This window comes from Apteryx mantelli, chromosome 19 (genome assembly GCF_036417845.1).
Source record: "Apteryx mantelli isolate bAptMan1 chromosome 19, bAptMan1.hap1, whole genome shotgun sequence".
Taxonomy (NCBI): Eukaryota; Metazoa; Chordata; class Aves; order Apterygiformes; family Apterygidae; genus Apteryx; species Apteryx mantelli.
In genome coordinates this window covers 7,003,346-7,024,310 of record NC_089996.1, presented here as the reverse complement: position 1 = coordinate 7,024,310, position 20,965 = coordinate 7,003,346, and the positions used below count along the sequence as shown (strand labels likewise).

General features: G+C 42.2%; 1 protein-coding gene across 4 annotated transcripts in view; it reads left to right on the top strand.

Moving 5' to 3' along the window:
• Positions 1-20,965, top strand: part of MAP2K4 (mitogen-activated protein kinase kinase 4) — a 112,457-nt gene that overhangs the window by 59,564 nt on the left and 31,928 nt on the right. For all 4 annotated transcript variants that reach the window (XM_067308153.1, XM_067308151.1, XM_067308152.1 and 1 more), the window contains 2 exons: positions 3,235-3,409; positions 14,102-14,221. In XM_067308153.1, the coding sequence (XP_067164254.1) occupies positions 3,235-3,409; positions 14,102-14,221 (295 nt within the window). The remainder of the gene's footprint in view (positions 1-3,234; positions 3,410-14,101; positions 14,222-20,965) is intronic.

Below are 20,965 nucleotides of genomic sequence, written 5' to 3'. Positions count from 1 at the left end.
AAATCTAGTTATAGATGTACTGCATTGATGTTTTATTTGTTTGCATTGCTTCGCTCAGTTTTGCGTCAGAATATTCCCATTTTATATCAATGCAGAGAGTCTGTGTTCTGGATTTGCATTTTTGAGCTGCCTCCTGGAAATCCTTTGGGTCTTTTTTTTCTTTACATTGAAAAATTCCTGGTATAAAACATAGTTTTTTGATGCTAAAAGTAATCATTGTGTTCCAGTTATGATTTTTAAGCTAGGCCATGCTGCTTAAAGGAAAACTGCAGTTTTTAGATCTGACAACTAGCTAAATGAGCAAAATCTCTATTAAAATGTCTGTCGCTCTGTCAAGCTCGTCATTTGGTTATATGACCATTTCTCTGGGTATTTGAAAAAAATGCAGGAACTCTGATCACGATGCAAGGCAGATGGCATCATAAATAAATAATGGAAATTAAGCCAAGCTAAAACATATGAGATTTTGTAGGTGGACATCGACAGTACATCTCATTTCAAACCATATGCCCAACTAGGGTAGGGAGTAGGTTTTGTAGTTCCCTGGAGCTGCACTGCTTCACATCAGAATATAGCTGCGGAGGGCACCTAAATAAAAACCCTAAGAGCGGAGTATTTCCTAGCTCACATCCTCATCCCTGCTGCTTGAAACCACCATCCTGCAGCTGCAGGAACAATGGCATAGATTTGCTGTCACACTACAGCTGGGGAGAAACAGGCTTCTTGTTTAACAAGAAATTAATGAATTCAGATGTGCTTTCTGTTCTGCCATAGGGTGAGAAAAGCAAAGTTTCCTGGGCAGAGGAACAGACAAAGGAAAGACTTGAGATAGGTTTAATTGCTTTCTTTGAATAAACCATGTCAACATTTAAATTTTTTACCGCTGTGAAAACTTAAATATGGAGTGTTGTTTGGAAGCAAAAGATGGTCAAGTTTTGTTCGGAAAATCAATGCTCACATTTCAACCTCGTGGAAATACCTCTTTGCCTTTTCTTTTTCCTGCCTTTCAGAACAAGATTTTGCTCTTTTTGAATGGTCTTGCTTCTTCCTTCCCTCCAGCTGGCAGGAGGTAGGCAGGAAATGTCCATTTGCCAGTGCCTCCTCAGCATGTTGCTTGTCACCTTAGTTCTTCCATCAAAAGAACTATTTTTATGGTACTGACAAAATAGGATGGTTGAGCAGTTAAATGGTAGCTGATTCATGTAGCCTTCCTTCCAGTGTAAGCTGCCTGCAAAGACAGCTGGTGAGTCTGGAGGCCATGTTTCTGTTTTTTTCATTTCCTTTTCTCTGCTCTTCTTTCCTTTTCTCTGCTCTTCTTTCCTTTTCTCTGCTCTTCTTTCCTTTTTCATCACTTATTTACTTATTTTCATTCCTTGCTTTTTGTAAGCAGATTCCGTGGAGAACCCAACTAAATGCAGTGTTTTGTTTGAGGAATCAAACGCACAAAAACTTAAAGAATGTAAAAAATGCTAACTAATGGATGCCACCTCTGCCTCTGCAGGCTTCTGTGTACTTAACATCTGTAGCACTATTAATAGGTCTTCCCTGATTTATTCTTAAGGGCAATGAAGCTGGAGGGATGCTCTAGGGAGTGGCAGGTTGGAAATAGCAAGGTAGGAAAATCAGAGAAGGGGAAAGAACAGGACAGTCATAGCGTAACGTTGCTGGGGGAAGCAATTCAGTGACACAGCTCATCAGATGGGTCAAAGGTTCAGAAAATGCAGCTGTTCAAAGCCCAGAGAGTGCTATACCAACGTGTCGCGGAGAAGCCAGCAGGCAGCAAATGAAGCCATTTGAACCTTAGTTGCTCCAATAAATTGACCTTTGGACTTGACCTCATTGCCCTCACAAAACCCAGATTCCAAATAAAACCCCATGGAGGTCAGGTTTGGGTCCACCATAGCATCAAACTGGGTAGCGCTTGCAGCTGCTGGTTGACAAATAGTCGGTTGTATTTATCAGTGTGGAATCAGCCATAATATATTTATTCCTTTGGCTGATAAACTTAATGGGTTTTATGCATTTGATCAAATACCTCATGTATGTTCTGCTCATTTGACCAGATCTTGGAAAAGCCGGTTGCTCAATCAAATGCCCAGGTGAAGTGATCAGAGTCCAAACGATTAGTTTGACAGAATCTCCCTTGTACTTGAGGTCATCAAAAATACCCATCTGCTTTAATATCTGTGTGAGATTGGCATGTCCTACAGTGAGAACCATCTTTAATGCTATTACTGCTACTTTAAAGTAGGAAGCTCAGGCTTTTGACATACTTCATGACCAAAGAAGTGTGAATCAGCTCATTAATTAATGAAAAACTGGAAACTTGTGTGGCTTTTTAAGGTGAAAAATGTTGAAAATGCATGTGAATTTCCTACTAAATCAGTGATAGCATTGCTGCATTTCAGGGAGTAATTGGAAGCACCTTAAAACAACTGTGGAAGTCTTCTACTTTTTTCCCACAGACTTTGGGCATCATTCTGCTCCTTACCTGAACAAAATCCTTTAGGCTTTAGTGGGAGCAATTTCTGCCCAAGAACACTAATTTGGGTGTTTGATAAAGATGCACTTGAATAGGCAATTTGTGTTTTCGGATGTCACAACTTACGTTGTTTTTTTTTTTTTTTAATATAACATAAATTATTGGCTTTTCATTTGTTAAAAAAAAAATCAAATGATTGTCTAAAATGTTTTGAAATTAATTGCAGTTTTCCATTAAGAGCAAGCTCTCTTTAAAGACCCCTTGATACAAACAGAAGATATTGCCCATGTGGAATAAAAATCAAACTAAAAATGAGACAGTTGCTGTGGAGTGTAATGGTGTAGAGTTGTAGAAGCTTTGGGGCTCTGGGACTGGGGAGTGCTCTTCAGACTCTTGGTTCTGCATGTTACCAGATCCTGCTTTAAGCCTGATGTATTTTGTGCAAAGCAGAAAGAACTGTGTAAATGAGTGAGTAGAATGACTCTAATATATGAGACACATTGAATTTTATGCCACAGCTGGAGAAACTTACCATTAATTGAAGCTGTGAGCAAGCGTATGTCATTTTTGATTTAACATCCTCCCTCCCCCCCTGCACCCTCCTTCCCCCTCAACCAAAATCCTGCGTGGAGTCAGATTGTTGCTGTAGCCTTTGTGAACCCCTCTCTTCTAATGTGTAATCAAGTGCTGAAAAAGAGAAATTTACAGACTATTTAAAATGTGGAAAAATTGCTTCCCAATATTTTTGACAGAGAGAGACTGAGAACACACAGCATTGAATCATCAGGAAAATTGAAGATTTCCCCTGAACAGCATTGGGATTTTACAGCAGAGGACTTGAAAGACCTTGGAGAAATTGGACGAGGAGCTTATGGTTCTGTCAACAAAATGGTCCACAAACCAAGTGGGCAAATTATGGCAGTTAAAGTAGGTGATGCCCATACTTACGTTTGTACTTCAGTCCATTTAGGGTTGAAATGTGATGGAGAATTAATGTTCTTCCATCTATCACCCATCTACTGCTCTTTTCTATTTGTTTCCAGTATAAAGGCTGCTTTTTGCTGCAAACACATTGTATAATGGGCATATTGTCAAGTGATTTGTGAAGCTCTCATAATTGCTTGTGCCCTTTTGAAAATGCCTATCAGGAACCTACTGTTTTGAGGGGATCGCATGTCTCTGGAGACTGATAATGTGACATGGACCTTCACCTCTGGGTCACTGGTTCAGATACAGCCTAGGTTAGTAGTAAGCACAAGTTAACATCCAGTAGCCTCTTGGTGTTTTTTGTGAAATAAGGTAGTGACTTAAAATTTGCTTTTTATGGAAGCATATGCCCATGGTGTAGTAATTGACAGCCTTTCCAGGAGGAGCTGGGATGGGGTAAACACATTCCAGGGAGTGTTTTGCTGTTGTTGATGTATGATAGAGTGTCCTTGCTTTGTGCTTACCGTGCTGAACCTGCTCTGGAGATGGAGATTGTAGTGGTTTCTAGGACTGTCCCTTTTGTTCCTTATGCTACCCGGAAACTCACCTTAAAAACAAAAACAATATGCAACCTCATTTCCAAGCTGGGCAATATGAAGAAATCTTTGTCTTACTGTAGTAGTACTGCTTATTGGGGGCTTTTGAGGAATTGCTTGTCCGTGGAGCTGGGTGAGGTGGACAGCAGCCATTCCTTCTCTCTCTCTCTCTCCCATTCTCTCTCTCTCTCTCTCTCTCTCTCTCTCTCTCTCGTTTCCTTTTCTTTGCTTGCTGCTGGGTGGTGACTAATGACATCAATCTTTTAGCTCCGTTGATGAGATCAACTGTAAGTGCTCCTGTGGCTCTAATGAAAGAGTAGAACAGAGCTGTGAACTATACAGCACTGCATCGCTCTCTTTTTCAGCTCTCTCTGCCTTCTTCGGAACACTCTCTGATCTGGTCTGGAAACATTCACTCCTGCTGGTTTCATGTGCCAGGTGGACATGTCTAAGCCCCACCTCTGGCTACTGTGAAAATAATTCATACTTCTCTCAAGTGTGTCAGGGCCCCTGGAGTAACCACCATCCTCTGATTTTTCTCCAATAAATGTTGACTTCCTCACAGTAGAGGGATATTGGCCAGGTCTCTCTGAGATTTCTGGATCCCAGTGCAGTGATGTTTCAACTGTTTTTTGGATCCCTAAAAATCTCTGGTGGAGCTAGAGGGTTCTTGTAGCTAAAGGCTTGTTTCTCTTAGTTGCCTTTAGTGGAACTTCTAGATGGAGTTTGCAGATCAGAGATTGAAAACTGCTGATGTGTTGAAATGATGCCTGGGCAAAGTGTGCGGCTGTGGCACCCCCCGCCTCAGGCCTGGGATATGTGGCCTGGGCGACAAGTTTTGCTACCTAATCATGTCAGTTGTGGGTAGGAAAAAAACCATACCTATGGCTGAGTGACTTTGTTAGCAAAAGCTCTGCAGTGGGTACAGCTGTGCTGAGAAGAGTGCTTTGTTGGTTTAGCTAACATCACAGAGAAGGGGACAGGTCCGCTGGCGCAGCAATTGTGTTGTCCCAGGCTGTGTTCGCACAAAGGACTCTTAGGATCATAAAATAATCTTGTCAGTGTCCAGCGTCAATGATCTGTGATGCAGGTACGACCTGGGAGGTGGAAGGCTCCAGTGCTGTGCTCTTGAAGCGCACAGTTGGAGAATGGCATTGCATCACCTGCCAACTGGCTTTCCCAAGGGAAGGGAAGTGGGCTGCACCCAAGTGGGATGCTTGACTTGAGGAGTTGATATTTAACAAACAAACAAACTTAGTTTTACAGTGTCTGAACCTTGAAATGTCAAAGCTGGGGCTGGAGTGAAGCCACCTTCTTTCCTCTGAACCCACTCCCCTTGGGTGGGCATGGCTAAGCCTGCAGCACTTTTCCCCGCTGGGGTGGGAAGGAAGGACAGAGAGTCTGGGGAAGCAGTATCCATTTTTAAGCTGTAAGCAGCAAAACAAAGGGCTGTTCTATATGGCCCAGTGGAGATAAAGCATGAAATTGAGAAAAGGAAAATTTGTAGGTGAAACAGTATGTGAGGTCTCCCAGGCTGAAATAGTTACTTCACAGCTTGGATAATGCAGTCACTTGAGATTAGTTTTCAAGACAGGGTTGATCCTGGATGAGCTATTAGTTCATCCCAAACTATTAAGTCTTTCTTTCTCAGGTTGCTTAGACTGTTGCTTCTGGGGCAGTCTAGGCTGTGCATTTATCTCTGTGCTCTTGCAATATCTTAATCCACCTTGCGGGCCATGCGTGCTGAGGGCCGTCTACCTTCTCCTCTGTTTTGTGTCACTCAAGCCTGCAGTGTCCTGACAGCTGATGGAGCTGTTGCTTTCTGAAGCCCCTGTTCCTCACCTGCATTCAAATAAGCCAGCTGCTCCCTGTGGTCTCTCCTTGCTCTCTATAGGCAGGAACTTTCCGCATTACATTGTTCTTTTTTCTCCCTCCACTCCATGGCCTTCTGTGAGAGAGGGAAGTCTAGAAGGGGAATGGCTGCTTGAGAGGAAATTATGCAAGTATAGTGCTTTCACATCATAGCTAAGATCTAAATGATACCTGCTCATAACTCACTGGCATGGCACTGTGCCATGTGCAGGGCATCAGGGGGACTGCCCTTAATCTTGCTGAATTTCAAAGCCTGCATCTCCGCTTATTTGGTGGCATTGCTGTTCTTTTCCTCTGCCTCCCCAAGAGCCGATTACAGCAACATCAGTGCAGCAGGCAAATCATCCTTGGAAGGACATTCAGCAGTAAGAAATAGCTTTTGGAGGCCACAAGCCAAAAGTTGTTGGCTGTTCTGTAATGATGAGTGAAATACAGAGATGTCTCCAGAAGCTGCTAGTTAGATGCAGAGAAAATTGGTATGTAGGCCTCCTCCAGCTGCCATCACTACCCACTGCAGATTTCCAGAGCAACCAGGCATCTTTGTTTCCCCCCATGTGTTTCTGAAAGGGCCGAGTCCTGTTTGCAGTTACCATCCTCAGAGGGCCTCCCCTTGTGGCTTGTCAGCCTCCTCCTGCTGTGGACAGATTAAAATTCTGCTTGTTCTACAAGCATGCTGCATTTATATTTTAATGAGCAGATGAAAATTTGCTCTTTTTTTCCCTCTGATTGATTACAGTTCTTGCTATGTGGAGGCAGACTGGGGATTCTGTGCATTTATCTGGCTCACCTCTCAGCTTATGCAGATGTAGCTCTTCTGTAGCATGCCATCAGGTGCTGTTTCCAACTCCTTCCTCTGGCTTTTTTTAGCCTGTCATGCCACTTTCATGGTGCTTTGCAGTCTTTGGTTTCTTGAAGTTTGGTTTAGTTTAGCCTTTCACTTTATCTCTGCTTTGTATAATTCATTTTCCCTGTGACACAGATGCTGCAGAGCATTCAAGCTCCTACTGCTAGCCGTCTGGTACCTCACTTGTGATGTTCCTGAGCTCTCTAATCAAAGCCTTTTTGCTACCCTTGCTGTCTACATTCCTTACCACTGCGGGAAAGCCATTCAGCCTCTGTTGCCCTCCTGCATGTGCTAAAAGATGACCAAAATAACCAAGATCTGCAGGTGGAGACACAATTCTGTTTCACTTTCCAGTTTCCCCTCTTTTATGCAGTTTGGCCTAGTCAGCCAATTTATGGATCCTGGCAGCTTTAATCCTAGCACCTTTAATGAGGGTGTCTGGTTGCTCTCACCAGCAGGCCTGCCAGTCCCCTGGATGAGTCAGAAAGCTCTCATCTGGTACTCAGACGTCAGCGGGAAAAGAGGAGAATGTGCCTCCGCTGCACTGGCGTGAAACCACTTCAGCAAAGCCTTCAGGCTCCCAGAACATTACTGAGGGAGCAAGAGGCTTCAGTAATGAGCCCTTGTGCCTGATCCTGCTCCTTCCTCTCCTCCCCTTTTATCATTCTTTGCCTCTGTAAATGTACATTCAAGTAACAAAAAGGCATTACCGTGCTGCTTCAGGGGCAGGCCAGAGGCTGGAGCAGCAAGACGGCCACTGCAGAAGCAGAGAGCTCACGCCTGCGAGGCTGCCTGGGGCAGCGGGCTGGGAGCTGGGCTGTCGTTTCGGAGGTGGATGGTCACAGTCTTTGCTGTGATGCTTTTGCATCCCTTACCCTCTCTCCTGAAGAAAGCCTGTTCCTAGAGATGTCAGAGAGAAGGGGAGACAACGAGGGAACGGAAAGAGAGATCCAACCAGAGGATTTGCATCCAAACCTTTCATTTCCCCCCTGGAAAATGTTGTAGTATGTTTTCAGAATCTTAATAAAAGAGAATCCTCTCTCACAGACTTTCCTGGATATTCAAAGCCCCTTTTTGCTCTGGGTCAGTCAGCTGGCATTGCAGTCTTCCTCTTGCCAGAAGAAACTATTTGTTTTCCTGAGAATTGATTGGCCTCCATCCTAAGTCAAGACTCTCCCAGGTAAAAAAGAGAGCAGCTCAAGTTTGTCCAGTACCAGCCCAGTCTGTGCAAATTCATAATGACAAGGCCAGGCTGTGTGTTAACTCCTCACCTCCTCGGCAGGTTTCTCTTCTGGACTCCACATTTTCCATGGAGGAAGTCTCTCCCCTGGCAGGCATTTGCTGACATCACCAGCACTGTTTGTACTCTGCAGTTTTGCCCGGTCTGGTTACCTGTTCTACCTGGTGTCCTCTGACTTTATTTCTGGTTTCTCGTTTTCTCTTTAGTCTAACAGTGGTTTTGGCCAGTCCATGGCAGTTCATAAGTGACTCATGGATCTGTCTGGCTTCTTGGTCTGCTCTGCGGAGTACCCTGGTGCCTTCTCAGGATCTGGCCTACTGCACTCGTTCCTGATTCAAGTCCAGAGGCTTCACAACATATGCCGTTTTTTAGCCAACTTTGGTACTTGCCCGCCAGTATTACTATGTGTTTTTTGTCATAACTACTCCGTGATGGTTATGCACCTTGTTCCTTGATGATACTACAAATTCTAGGAACCAAACTGTCTTTGGCGTATCAAAGAAAGCTTAGAGAAGCCCCATTTCATTCAAATGAAATTTTAGGGGGGTGAATCTCACCAAGCATTTGAGGGTGTGTTTTTTTGTTTTGTTTTGTTTTGTTTTCCTATTTTTAGATTTCCCTCTTGGTGATCATTGTCACAAAAAAAGGGCTTTAAAAAAATCTTTGGCATACTTGATTTTCCAGACTAGTATAAAAGTGTGGAAATAAAATAAAAGCCCAAACCTGAATGAAAACTAGGAAATATTCTCACTGCTAGGACAGGAAACTTTGGTTATTACTTAAAGAGTAGATTTTGTACGTAGTGTGGATTTTATTACCCAGGGTGTTTAAAAAGGCCCCTTGGAGGCTAGGAAAGTTTCTTCTTTGAAGAGTTCACAGTATAAATAATCATATATTTAAAATAGCCAACCTTTAATCTATAAAGGAGTGTGCATACCAGTCAGAAGTCTGAGTGTGACAGTGATGTCTTTGAGCCCTCAGAAGGTTGGCAGAAATGTGCAGTTCAGACATCTGCGCTCAAATTCCTCTCTCCTATCAGATCAGCATCCTTAAACTTTCTTTGCTAGACCAGCTGTTGCTGTCTGACGGTAGGGAACTCCTCTGATGTTTGGGTAGCAGTATTAGGAGCTTCAACTAATTTCTTCCTCTTCCAGTTCTGTTGTTTTGAACTGTCTGAAAAATAAACTGTCAAGAAACTGGTAGAATGGCTTGCGCTTCAGCTAACCCTCAAACTTACTGTTGTGGCCAAATGGAAAAGTCTTACACCTCTTTTCTATTGACTGATTTTTCTGTCAGAAATTGCTGTGACTAGGAATGTAAGCAAATTGGGGAGGGGACATTTTTGTCTGGAATCCTTGTGTTTCAGGTTTCCCTTACCCCAGAAGATATAATGCTTTTCGGTCATACACTAGAATTTTCTGTATCTTCCAATATATACCATATAAATCAATCTAGTTATCTTTCTTTGCAATATTTCCTAGTCTAGTTTTCATTTCCAGCCAATGCCCTTTGACTTTGTTTCTGTTTTCTTGTTTTCTCTTTAATCTAACAGTATTTTGACCATTTCATAGGCAGTCTTCCATTTCTTCTTGTGTAAACTTGTCCTGAAGAAAATCAGAAGCAATTTCAAGATCAGCTGAGTAATCAGAGAAGTTGGCCAAGGTGCTATTTGGAGATGCATGAAATTCAATAGGATGTCAAGCCTATAAAATGTTCATAAAAGGTACCTGTTCTTCCCAGATGACTTAGTAAGCTATGGAGCCATTTCTTGTTCAGAGCATAGTGCTTCTTTCACATCATTTTGTCTTGTATTCACTGTTTAGTCTCTTATCCATAGCTTTAAAACAGATGTTCAAGTCTTTGCTTGGCTTTCACAGATTGTTTTTTTCTGATTGCAGCCTCCCACTTTGAAACAGGTTGCTAAATATCAGATATCCCTGAGAGCAGAAATTTAACATTTATTTCTGCCTCCATAATTTCTTCATCCTTCAGCCAGATAGTCCGTAAAAACCCACCAAGATGACACATTAGTATATTAAGTTCAGCCAAGGGGCAAATTTCTCTGTCCTTCCTACTTCCCATATCACTTCTGAAGAGCAGTCTTGGGATTTTTGCAGGCTGGGATATGGCTTTGTTGTAAAGCTTCATTTCCATTCTTTGCACATTTAGGTACCCTCTCTGAACTTGACGCCTTTTTACTATTGTTTGTTAAGCAGAATTTTGTGTTTCATTCATCTGTTTTGGTAGCTAGCTGTGAGGGAAATCAGTGCTCCAAGGACTGCTGATACTACACTGAGAAAGGAGAGGATGAGGAAGAGGTTAAAAGGAAATGGGGAGAGAGAGTAAGCCTTATTATAGGAGATGGGAAACTATTTGGGATCTATGAAAGACCTTACATACTTCTGTCAGCAGTGAAAATGTTTCAGATGGGTAAGTAAACCTTCTCTTCCTGAGCAGTGAATGGGCTAAAAGCCCCTTCTTCCTGGACATTTTGTATCCTTAAGTCACTGTCATTCCCCAAATAATATCCAACCCTTCAATGACACTGGCAAACACTACTGTGGTGTGCTTTTTGCTGAACACAGCTGAGGACAGCTGTGAGTCCTATGACATGTGAACAGAACAGCACTGTTCTTGCTGTCAGCTCAAGAAGTTTATTTTCAGTTTGGCTTTTTTTTTTTTTTTTTGGACTGGTCGCTGCCCACTGCACCTGAATCTTTTCCTGTGCATGTTGGGATGCGGTGATATCTTTTCTGTTTTGGGTCCTGTTGATGCTACCCAGGGCATAGTGGAGAGCTCTTGTTTCTGATATTGGAAGGCTTTGTCTCAGCCTGGGTTTATACTAACATTTTGTCCTGGAGGATTTGATGCAGTTTACATTTGAGGCCAACAAAGAAATGTTAAAAACAGACTTTCCATAAGCCTGTACTACAAAAACGTTTTTCCCGTACGTGACTTTTGGCCATGACAGTGACTTTATGCAGTAGAGTAACCAGGCTGGGAGAAGAAAGACCTGAAGCTAAGTCAGACCTTTCCATCCCTGTCTTAAATGGCATTCTCAGTCTGCCTTGCCTTGTGTCTTGCTTCCCCTGCCATCTCCCACATCCTCAGGGGATTCTATCTGTGGGAGCTACTGCAGCCTTGCACTCTGGCTGGGACTTAGCAGATCTTCACTATGGCCTCAGATGCTATTTGGGTAGTGACTGCTGTTCACTTCAATCACCTTTTGTGCTGTTTTTCCCTTGTTCTTGTTTCGCTGGTGAATGCTTGTTCCGTAGCTGGTTAATTGGGACCGCTGGCATGCAGCAGACTCCCTAGTGCACTCTAACTAAACAAAGCCATCATTTTTGGCCTGGGCTGCTCCCCAGCTCCGCAGCTGTGCTGCATGCTGCCTCTGTTTTTTTCCCCTCCTCTTGAACTCACAAATCTCTAGTCTCCAGCACTCTTGTGTGAGACCCCCCAATCCTGCAACATGTAGTTATTTTCACTCCCTGAAGCGTATTTGCTGAGGAGTCCATGCTGGCTTTTCAAGGCATCCTTCAGCTCCCAATTCTGCCTGGAAGTTCTGCATTATAACCAGCCCTCTGTATCTCCTCTGGGTCATCTCTCTGCCTGTTCTGTTTCTCCCTGGGGAGAATGTGTTTGGAAAAAGGAGGAATCTTTGGGTTCAGTGTTGTTCTGGGGTGCCATTAAAATCACTTCCTCCATACAGCATGTATCTTGCATGCTTTCCAGAGCTGAAGAAGTAACAGAGGAGAAAGAAATGTCAGAAGTAGGAGGAGGTGCTTTCAGGTGAAGCTGTAGAGTTTGAGAAGCAAGGTAGGATGGCTATGACAGGATCGTGCAGGGGAATGCGGAAGGAGGCTGGGGAGACTCCCAAATAACCCAGAGAGAGGTTTTCAGAAGGCAGGGAGTTACAGAGTTGGCCGCAGAAGGGATCTCTGAGTTGCAGTGTGGTGAAAAGCTTCTTTCAGCATTGCTCCTCACCTGTTTTGTGAACTTTTCAGTAGTGAATAGCATCTCCATGAGAGTTGCAGTTGTTCCTGATAGGTCCCACCATGGTGGCTTTTGAATCCATCATTTTCTGTCAAGGTCAGAGCAGTGGCATTATCATTTCGTACTCACAGTGCTGATGGTGTGCCATCTAGAAAGAGACATTTAATCTGCTCGGTCTTCGATATCTCAGCAGGGGTTTGTGCTGTTTTATATGATGAAGGCAGAAGACAAAGACTGATCAAGCTTGTCAGACTTTTTTCACTGATATGACTGAACTTCCGTGAAATAGATTTGAACCAGTGACCTAGAGGTGAAGTGTTTTAGTTTCATTAGTAGTCCCTTGAGCCATCTTCTTGCTCTGTTTGCGACTACAAAATCCTACCCGCTCAATTGTGTTGCAGGATGTGGTTGTTACAGATTCATGGTGTGCTGGACAAGTCTCTTGCCAGTTTTCCCAAGTACTCTAGACTTCATTGGGAAGGAAAAGGGCAGTATAAACACAATGATTATTGGTCTAGGCCAAGCTAAAGCTACTAGAACACTAAGAATGAATGGTGAAATACCAAAATATCAGGATACACCAAAGGTAAGGAAAATTACACAGTGTCAATACTGTCCTCATTTTGTGTGGGTCATCACAAAATAGTCTTAAAGTACATAATCACATTGCTGATTCTCAAATGATGCAATATGAATGGCCAGCCTTGAAAGTGCCTTCATATGCTTAGCCTTGTGCTTGCTGTGTGTGTGATCTTGCTGCCACCAGTGGTTGCACACAGGGCAGTGAGCTCTCTGCTAAGAAGTGTGGGTGGGAGTGGGTGCTACTGTCATGCAGGTTTTTCCCACAACCTAAAGCACCTGCATAGTATCTTAAATAGTCTTTCTTTCTTGGATAGTCAAACAGTTTTTCCTGAAAGAGAGCCCAGGCTACTTCTGTTGGTTTGGACTTCATGTCAGAAATTTTTTTCTTCTTTTTTAATGATTTCTCAACATGAGTCACATTTTCAGGATCACAGTTTTCCTCACCTGCATTTCAGGGAATGGATTAATTACTGCAGGATGCTAAATATGTCTGTAAAATTACAGAAAAAACTGTGGATGGTCTACTCTGTCCTTAATTTAACAAGCTGCATGGTTAAACATCTACAGTTTGCTATTTTTCAAGCTTGCATTTTTCTTTCCAACCTAAATCAGACTTTTCTGGGATGTGGTGCTAAAATGTCCTCCATTGGAGATTATTTCCATGACAACTGTGTCTTTCAGATTTGAGCCATTTCAGTGTTACTGTAGCCTTTGAAAAGTAAATAACTTAGGGTTTTTAATTTTTTTTATTATTATTATTATGGGAGAAAGTGTGTTTTCCCCTGCCTCTCAAACTGGGGTGTTAATGAGGTGGTCTTGTTTAATCCTTCATAATGTTTTAGGAAGATAAAATTATTCAAACACAGGCCTTTGTATGTTGTTAATGTTACCTAGGCCAATGCTAGGTAAAGAATTCATAGTTAGTTTTTATGAGAAGAGCTCCTGGGACTGTTGCCCCCTCTTTAAAATTACCAGAGCAATGTCTTCTCTGGGTTATGCAATGGTCCCTTTTCACCATGCCAGACATGTTCTGCCCCATGAAGACCTTCTGATCTGAGATTAGCAACGAGCACATGCACCAATGTAGTGTAGGCATGGTGGAGGGAACCTCTTTACCTTCCGTGCTTTCCTTAGTAATTTTAAACATAGTATTTCTTGGTTAGATTTCAAAACTGTCTTCAGGTCCCATCTAACATGGATAATAACTATGTGGGAATTCATTTTGAAAAGAAAACCTGAATGTATTGTTTTGCTGTAGGTTTCAATGAAATCTCTGGGCTTTAATTTAATTCTGACGTTTCATCTGAAAGTGAAAATGCTCACTAGAGTAAAATTTGATCAGAGATTTTACAGGCTGAATTAAATGGCCTTAGGGGTTCTCAGTTGCAGGTCTTTTCTTATTTGAGGACATGGTTTAATTCTCTAGAGTGTGTTTGAGCATGCCTTGGGGATTGTGTGCTCAGCTTTGGGTTTGGGGTCCCTGGCATGTTTCTCCAGAAGTGGTTCTGAAGTACAGTAATGGCATGTAAGTGATAAAGTCTCTGCTAATCTTCCTCTTTCAGAGAATTCGGTCGACAGTGGATGAAAAGGAACAGAAGCAGCTTCTGATGGACCTTGATGTAGTAATGCGAAGCAGTGACTGCCCGTATATTGTTCAGTTTTATGGCGCACTCTTCAGAGAGGTGGGCACTCCAAATTTGCTTCATTCATAGCACAGTTTGTTTTTTGCTAATTTTTTTTTTGCAGTTTTCCGCTTGCAGTGAGGAGGAGAAAGTTAATTTGTGTTAGTATTTTTAGGCTTCCACTTTTAATCAAGCATATTTAACCAAGCAACCCAGATGTCTGAGTGCTGCTAAACACATGCTGTTCCCACTCACTGCCATGTCTGTCTGCATGTGTCAGTCACTCCTTCCTTCCTGCCATTCTCTCCTTTTGATGAGCTCCTGGGTTTGTGGCTCTCCCAAGCAGAGCCTTTGCTGACTGGGTGTGTGCCACTCTCCGACACAGCGTTCGGACACAAACATGCTTTATTTGAGCTGTTATCAGATACAACCTTATGAAAGCTCTGCCCAAACTCAACATCCCTGTAACAAAGGTGCTGCTGTGATAGTAGCCACAGTTCCTCATAAGCTTATCTGACGTTCATACTGTACCGAGGCTGTGTCAAGAGACTCCTGACTGACATGCCTCTTCCTCAGAGTGGTTTGTGTCTGCAGATACATCAGAATATAAGGGCAACTACAGTGGTTCAGACCAGAACTGCTAGCCTTGTGTCCTGTCTCTGGCAATGGCCCAAAGTATTTGTTTACAGAAGCATATGTGATACTTCCCCTAAGCCTTTGGTCATATGCAGTGGGTGTCTTCAGAGCTAGGTGTAGTATCTGTGTAATTCTTAATGGATTCTTAATGGATTTCTTTTCCATGAAAACATTCAGTTTCCTCTTAAATACATGGACATTTTTTTGCATCCATGGTGTTCTCTGAGAGATGCTACTGCTTGTTGTCCTGCCACCTTGATTTATTTTGAATTTACATTCTGCTAGTTTTGAGTGGTACCTCTAGTTTTTGTATTTGAAGAGGCAGCAAACAATTGACCATTATCCATTCTCTCCAGGCCACTGAGGGTTTCATGGACTTTGTCGTCTTCCCCTTCTGTCATGTCTCCTCCAGTCTGACAAGTTCTAGCCTACTGTGTCTTACATGGAACCCATTCCAGACTTTTGATCATCTTTCTTGTCATTCTGGGCATCTCCTACAGTTCTGCTCTATCCTTTTGGGGCAGATACCAAATTTCATGACTGTTCTTGAAAGAACAACACTGTATCTGCAATAGCTAGCCTAGGGACTATAATTTTGCTTGGCCCTTTTATACACATGCATATCATATGCTGTAGAGAGAGTTATTCAGTATAATGCTTCCATGATTTATACCAGTGAAGACCAAGATTACAGATTGAAAGCTATATAAGCTGATCACAGTTAATCTTAACATAGTTTAGCTATGTTCATGGCCAGGAATATGGTGTTAATCGCTGGCATGTCTGCAACTGTTTTAGCATCTAACTATTGTGTTAATTTATATCCATACTTAAAGGCAATATTATGCTGCAGGGCCACGGAAGGTATAATGGTGCCTCCTCCTTGCACTTTTCCCAGCCACTCCTATTGTTGTCTAGCTTTGAATGACTGGGAAAAACAATTGGAAGTTGGCCTTCTCCACAGAGCCTGGACAGTCTTAAGCCATGCTTGGAGGCTAGTCATGAAGCTGAGCTGAGGCTTTTTAATACAGGCACAAGAATTGGAATATAGCAATGGTAGGCAGCACTGTATTGCAAACCTTTGGTCCATTTGCAAGAGCAAGAGTGAGCAAGAGTTATGTTCAGGATGAATGTCAAAACCTGGTTACTGCTTCCTCTTCCTCCAGAGAACAGCAGCTCTTGTAGCTCTTCTGTAGGTGTAGATTATTCCTCCTCCTGTACTTGCTCTGGTGTTGAGGCTCACACATTGTAGGGGAATAGACATGCAGACTTGCCGTTTTCCACCACTTCAGCCTAATTGCAGGACACTACCCAAGAGAAGGAGGAAGACAGAGACCTACTAGCTGCTGTTTTTCTTTGCACATTATCTGGTCTATGAGTATGAAAGGGTATGTTTCCCTTGTTGTATTCCCTTACTGTATTCTGGCTCATTTGTTCAGCAGGCATTTTCTGATAGGGAAAGTTTTAAAACGCTGCATTCTCTCTGACAGTTCTGTCAATTTGGAAATCTTCTCTTGAAAAATAACTAGATGACATAAACTGTATCTATACCATTGATTCACAAAAGCCAGACTGGGGCCTGACAGTCAGTCACTACCATCACACTTCAGGGGAACTTGACGTGGGAATGGGTCTTCTTTGTGAACTGATGCTGTTTGTACCTCATCAGGGAGCATCTTAACCCATTTTCTTTGTTCCCTGTTCTTCAACCGTATGGGCCCTCCCTCTGTTACTTTGTATGTATGTATGTATATGTATATAATGTAATATGTAACAATGTGAAAACTATAACTTGATTGCCAGGCATGAAACTTTCTTTGAATTCTTAGGCACCCATTAGATGAGATTAATTAGCTGTTTATTGAAACAGGAACAATGTTGGAAAAGTCCCAGGAGACAGAGTTGCAGCCTTTGCATGAAGTAGGGGGCATCATCACACTGATGCTGTATAGTGTACATGCCGGAATCAGGTCCTCCAGGTCCTCCAGGTCCTCCATGACAGAGTCCTCTACTTACTCTTGCTCTTGTTGCTGGAGCTGTGGAAGCTATGTCCTTCATCTCACCGTGTTGCACCTCTTGGTGATGTTACAGCACCCTTTGTTCCGCTAACATAGCTATTAAGTGGATTGCTCTATATTCTTGGTTCTCCAAAGATCCTGGGTAGAAAAAATCAACCCCTTTTTTTAGTAATGAAAAGTATCCTTGGGCATTAGTTTCTTGACATGTGGCACTTGGGATCATTTTGATGCCCACAACCTGGTGAAAAAAGAAAAATTTTATCCGTTAAAGGATGGGGAACGAGGAGGATCAGGAGGAGACAGGCCTGGAGGAAAGTGTAGAAGCCAGAAGGGACAATTATGCTATTATTCCTGGTTAAAGTGGCTATAGAGGAATGAATGGATTCAGTGCTTTAGGAAGTCAGTTACTGTTTTCGTACTGTGCCACTGAGACCCTTGACTCATGTAAATGCACACAGAACTCTCTACAAGTTATCAGTCAGGAGAGATCTATTTTGAAGAGGTTCTGGTTAGTCTTGTCAGTTTGTTACCTCTTAAATTAATGCATGCTAGTTGTGAGTATTAAAGATACTTGCATCTTTAAGTAACATTCCCTAGAAAAAAGAAGATTGCTAGGATTTTTACAAAGAATTCACCTGAGTCACTTTCTTTTAGTGAGAATATGGGACTGTCCATCTCTGAGCCATACCTCTGCATTGGGTAACTGGGAAGCTCTTTTCAGTGAGTGTTTGGAGAGCTGAGAGCTCTGAGGAAAAAAAAATATATATATATCTTTCTGTGTGTCTACTGGAGGCTTTACAGCTAATCCAGTTTTAGACAGTACCTCTCAGACTTAAAATTGAGAGTGGTCAGTTACCGTAACCACACTCTTTGCTCTTTTAAAGCAACTCTTCCCGTTGCTTTTCTTAACTTTGTCTGACTTTGGATCTCAGCAGTGACTCCTACATAGTGCAAGCATAGCTGAGCTAAGTTTAAACTAACCAGCTCAATAACTGATGAATTTCATCCATGCAAAATTCATTACAAGCTGCAAAATCTGCCCAGGAATCCAGGCATACTAGCCTATGGTGAGCTTCTGCTGGTACCAGGAAGAGCTAGCATGGACGTGTCAGTCACGTATGGCTGACGTTGTTGTGAAGTGTTGATGTATCCTTGGTCAATTATTATACGGTGCTTTCGCTCCCTTCACTACTGATGCCTGCTCATCTTGAGTGACCCACAGGAGGATGGTTTGGAACAGCATTTGCAGTGCCTTGAAAATTATTTTCATGTTACATACATTAGTTTCCTCAAATATTTGCTATGCTATTCCCAACTCCCATAAGCAGTGTTTAAAAGCCCACCCTGGGGTTTTGCCCAGATAAAACTCAGTTCAAGGCTATAAGATGTACATGAGTTTTCAACAGTTAGGAATCCTTTGGAGGTTTCTTAAGAAACTCTCTTTTGGTTGGTGAAATATTAAAATTCCATAAAGAATTAAATATTCCATGAAATTCCATACTGCATAAAAGCCTCCAAAAAAAGAGAGAATGATAGTCAGCTTAGATTTTCTGAGACAGGGCAGAACCACAACTAGAAAAAGAAACAGTAGCAGAATAAATGCTTCCTGTAGGCTGCCTATTCAGTCAGAGACAGGACTGTCCTGTCTCTCTGAGATGTCTGTCACATACCTGAAATAAGTATGATCTTCAGGATAAGTGCTAGCATTTACAAAGACTTTCAAGAGGAGGGACTGCATCTAAGTGTCTACATAGGACACACCATCCAAATAATTTCTTAAATCTGCAGTAGATGTTATTTCAAAATCTTCGTCTACCTTTGGTACCTTAGAGAGCAGTCTTCCATCTGACTAAGACCACTTATGGTTTGTAATGGAGCTGCTCTGAAGCATTTCTCTGGCGGCACTCTCCCCTATGGAAAATTTTGGCTGTGTTGACATAGCTCAAGGCATGTGCCCCGGAGAACACTCCTTGGTCCCTAGGAAAAGTGTCCTCTGTGTGGTATAAATGATGAGATTCTTGATTCTCTCTTGTTAGTATAGATGCAATAAAAAGTTTCTTCTTCTTCATAAAAGGTTGCCTGTTCCATGTAATGCCCTAACATAGTAAATCTGCAGTGTTGGTATCTGTGTGACATGCCCAGTTGTTGACTGGGAACTCGGGATACTGCATTTGGAAGTTGGAGCATCCCAGTTACTGGTTCAGAAACAGTTTTTGTGCGTGTCTTGGAACATGTGTAGCAATATTTTGAATGAAAAACTAAGTGCAGGGTGTTCCTAGATATTTTTTGGAATGCTTACAAGACACACATTAGCAACTAGTAATTTAATGTGCAGTAAGAACTAAAATATATTCTTTGGAAGAACAACTATAACTGGAAGAAAAAATTAAGATGCCTCCTTCATCATTTTGTAATCAAAAATCAACCTGATGTAGAAGCATAAATTGAAGAGAAACTTTCATTAAGACAATTTTGTCTTCATATTTCAAGGTGAAGCAGCACATTCCCAGGCACACCAGCACTACTCTGTGTTTGTTAAGAAAGGGGACTGAGTGACTGCTACTCAGTCATCCCTGCCAGTCTTTCTCTTTGTTCTCAGTAAAATTTAGCAAGTTTGCCAATAGGTAAGTCTTTGTAAGTCCCAAAAAGGGATAAGAACCTGTAGAATTTTGAATCTTACCATCAGCTTTAATGATGCTGCAAAATTGAAAAGATCTGTCATCTTTCTTACAGTTGATCTTGCTGACAAGGAATTCATGCTGATCAGGTAGATTTTTATATTACTAAATCAATAAATTCCCTCACTGAGAGTTCTATATGGCATGTACCACTTCAGGAGACTGAGTAAAGCAAGTCTTGCTTTTTTTTTCCCTTGGTGCTTTTTATCATGTGCAATGAAATTGCTTTTTTCTTTTTTTAAATACTTAAATTAACATTGGACAACAATTTATGTATTTATTAGACTGTTTAGTAACACACGCATCACATCCCTGCAGACTTGCATAATATTTTCTGAAGCTTTTGTTACAACAGCTCTAACCAGGTTGCCTACTGTTCAACTTTGGTTCCCTTTTGCTGTAACACCACCTGCTGTAACCTGGGTAACTGAAGATGCTCACAATATTAGTGCCACTGGACATATATGCAAGACTGCAGACAGTCAATAGTGTTCTGGCATTCTCACATGAACCCAGTCATCCATAGTCTCAGTACAATAACACAGGAATATATCGCAGTACCAAATTTTCATGTAAGCCTGGTCAAAACAGTAATAATATCTTAACTGATTTTACAGTAGAACAGTTTCATGCTTGCTTTCATTATAGATGGTTCCTAACGGTTAGTTGTGATTCTAGTTCCACTTGATTTATATACATCACTAACACTGAATCCACTTCCCCTTCTCTGAGCCACTATTGGTAATATGAAATGCAGCAATTGCACTTTGGATTTGTTGCCAGTGCTGGAAAGAGGAACTGGGTTCTGCATTCATTGCCTAACTTCATTTCTACAGTTTAAATTTGGACAGGTTCTCAGCCAAACTTATGCATAGCCAATTTGTTTTCTTTCTCCAGCAGCCTGATCCTTCCTTGCTCCTTTCTCCATGTTTCATGTCAGTTATTTGAAATGTCCTCTTCCCCCCATGCTGCAGTTGTCTCTTTCTCTGTGGTTTCTCTGCCACCGTTTCCGGCATGGTGCCTCTTCAAGCAGTTGCTTTTGTGTTGTTCCAGGTGAAATGCATGTTTTCTAGGTTCAGGCTTGTAGCGGCCATTTCCCTTAGATAGGTAACATTAGATCCTGCTCTACCGTGTGCTGAAATGAAAAACCTGGTACCAAACGAGCAGTGTAAAATGGAGCCTCCCATGGCTCTGATTCTAGGGTCTTCTTACCCAGCTAGCGCAGCAGAGTCTCAGTCCTTCCTAGAGAATCTGGTAACCTCTTTTCAAAATAGGTAAGTGTATCTTCTCGAAGGCGGCATAACTCCTTTGACAAGAGGTCGTGTTGGATTCATCATCACTGAGGACAACCAGTTCTGAACCAGTGACATACATAATGCTAGCGGCACATGAGGTGCTTCATAGCAGTTTGCTCTCTGCATTGCTGAAACCACTTTCCCACGTGTGCGAGTAACGCAGCACAGAGCTGGGTG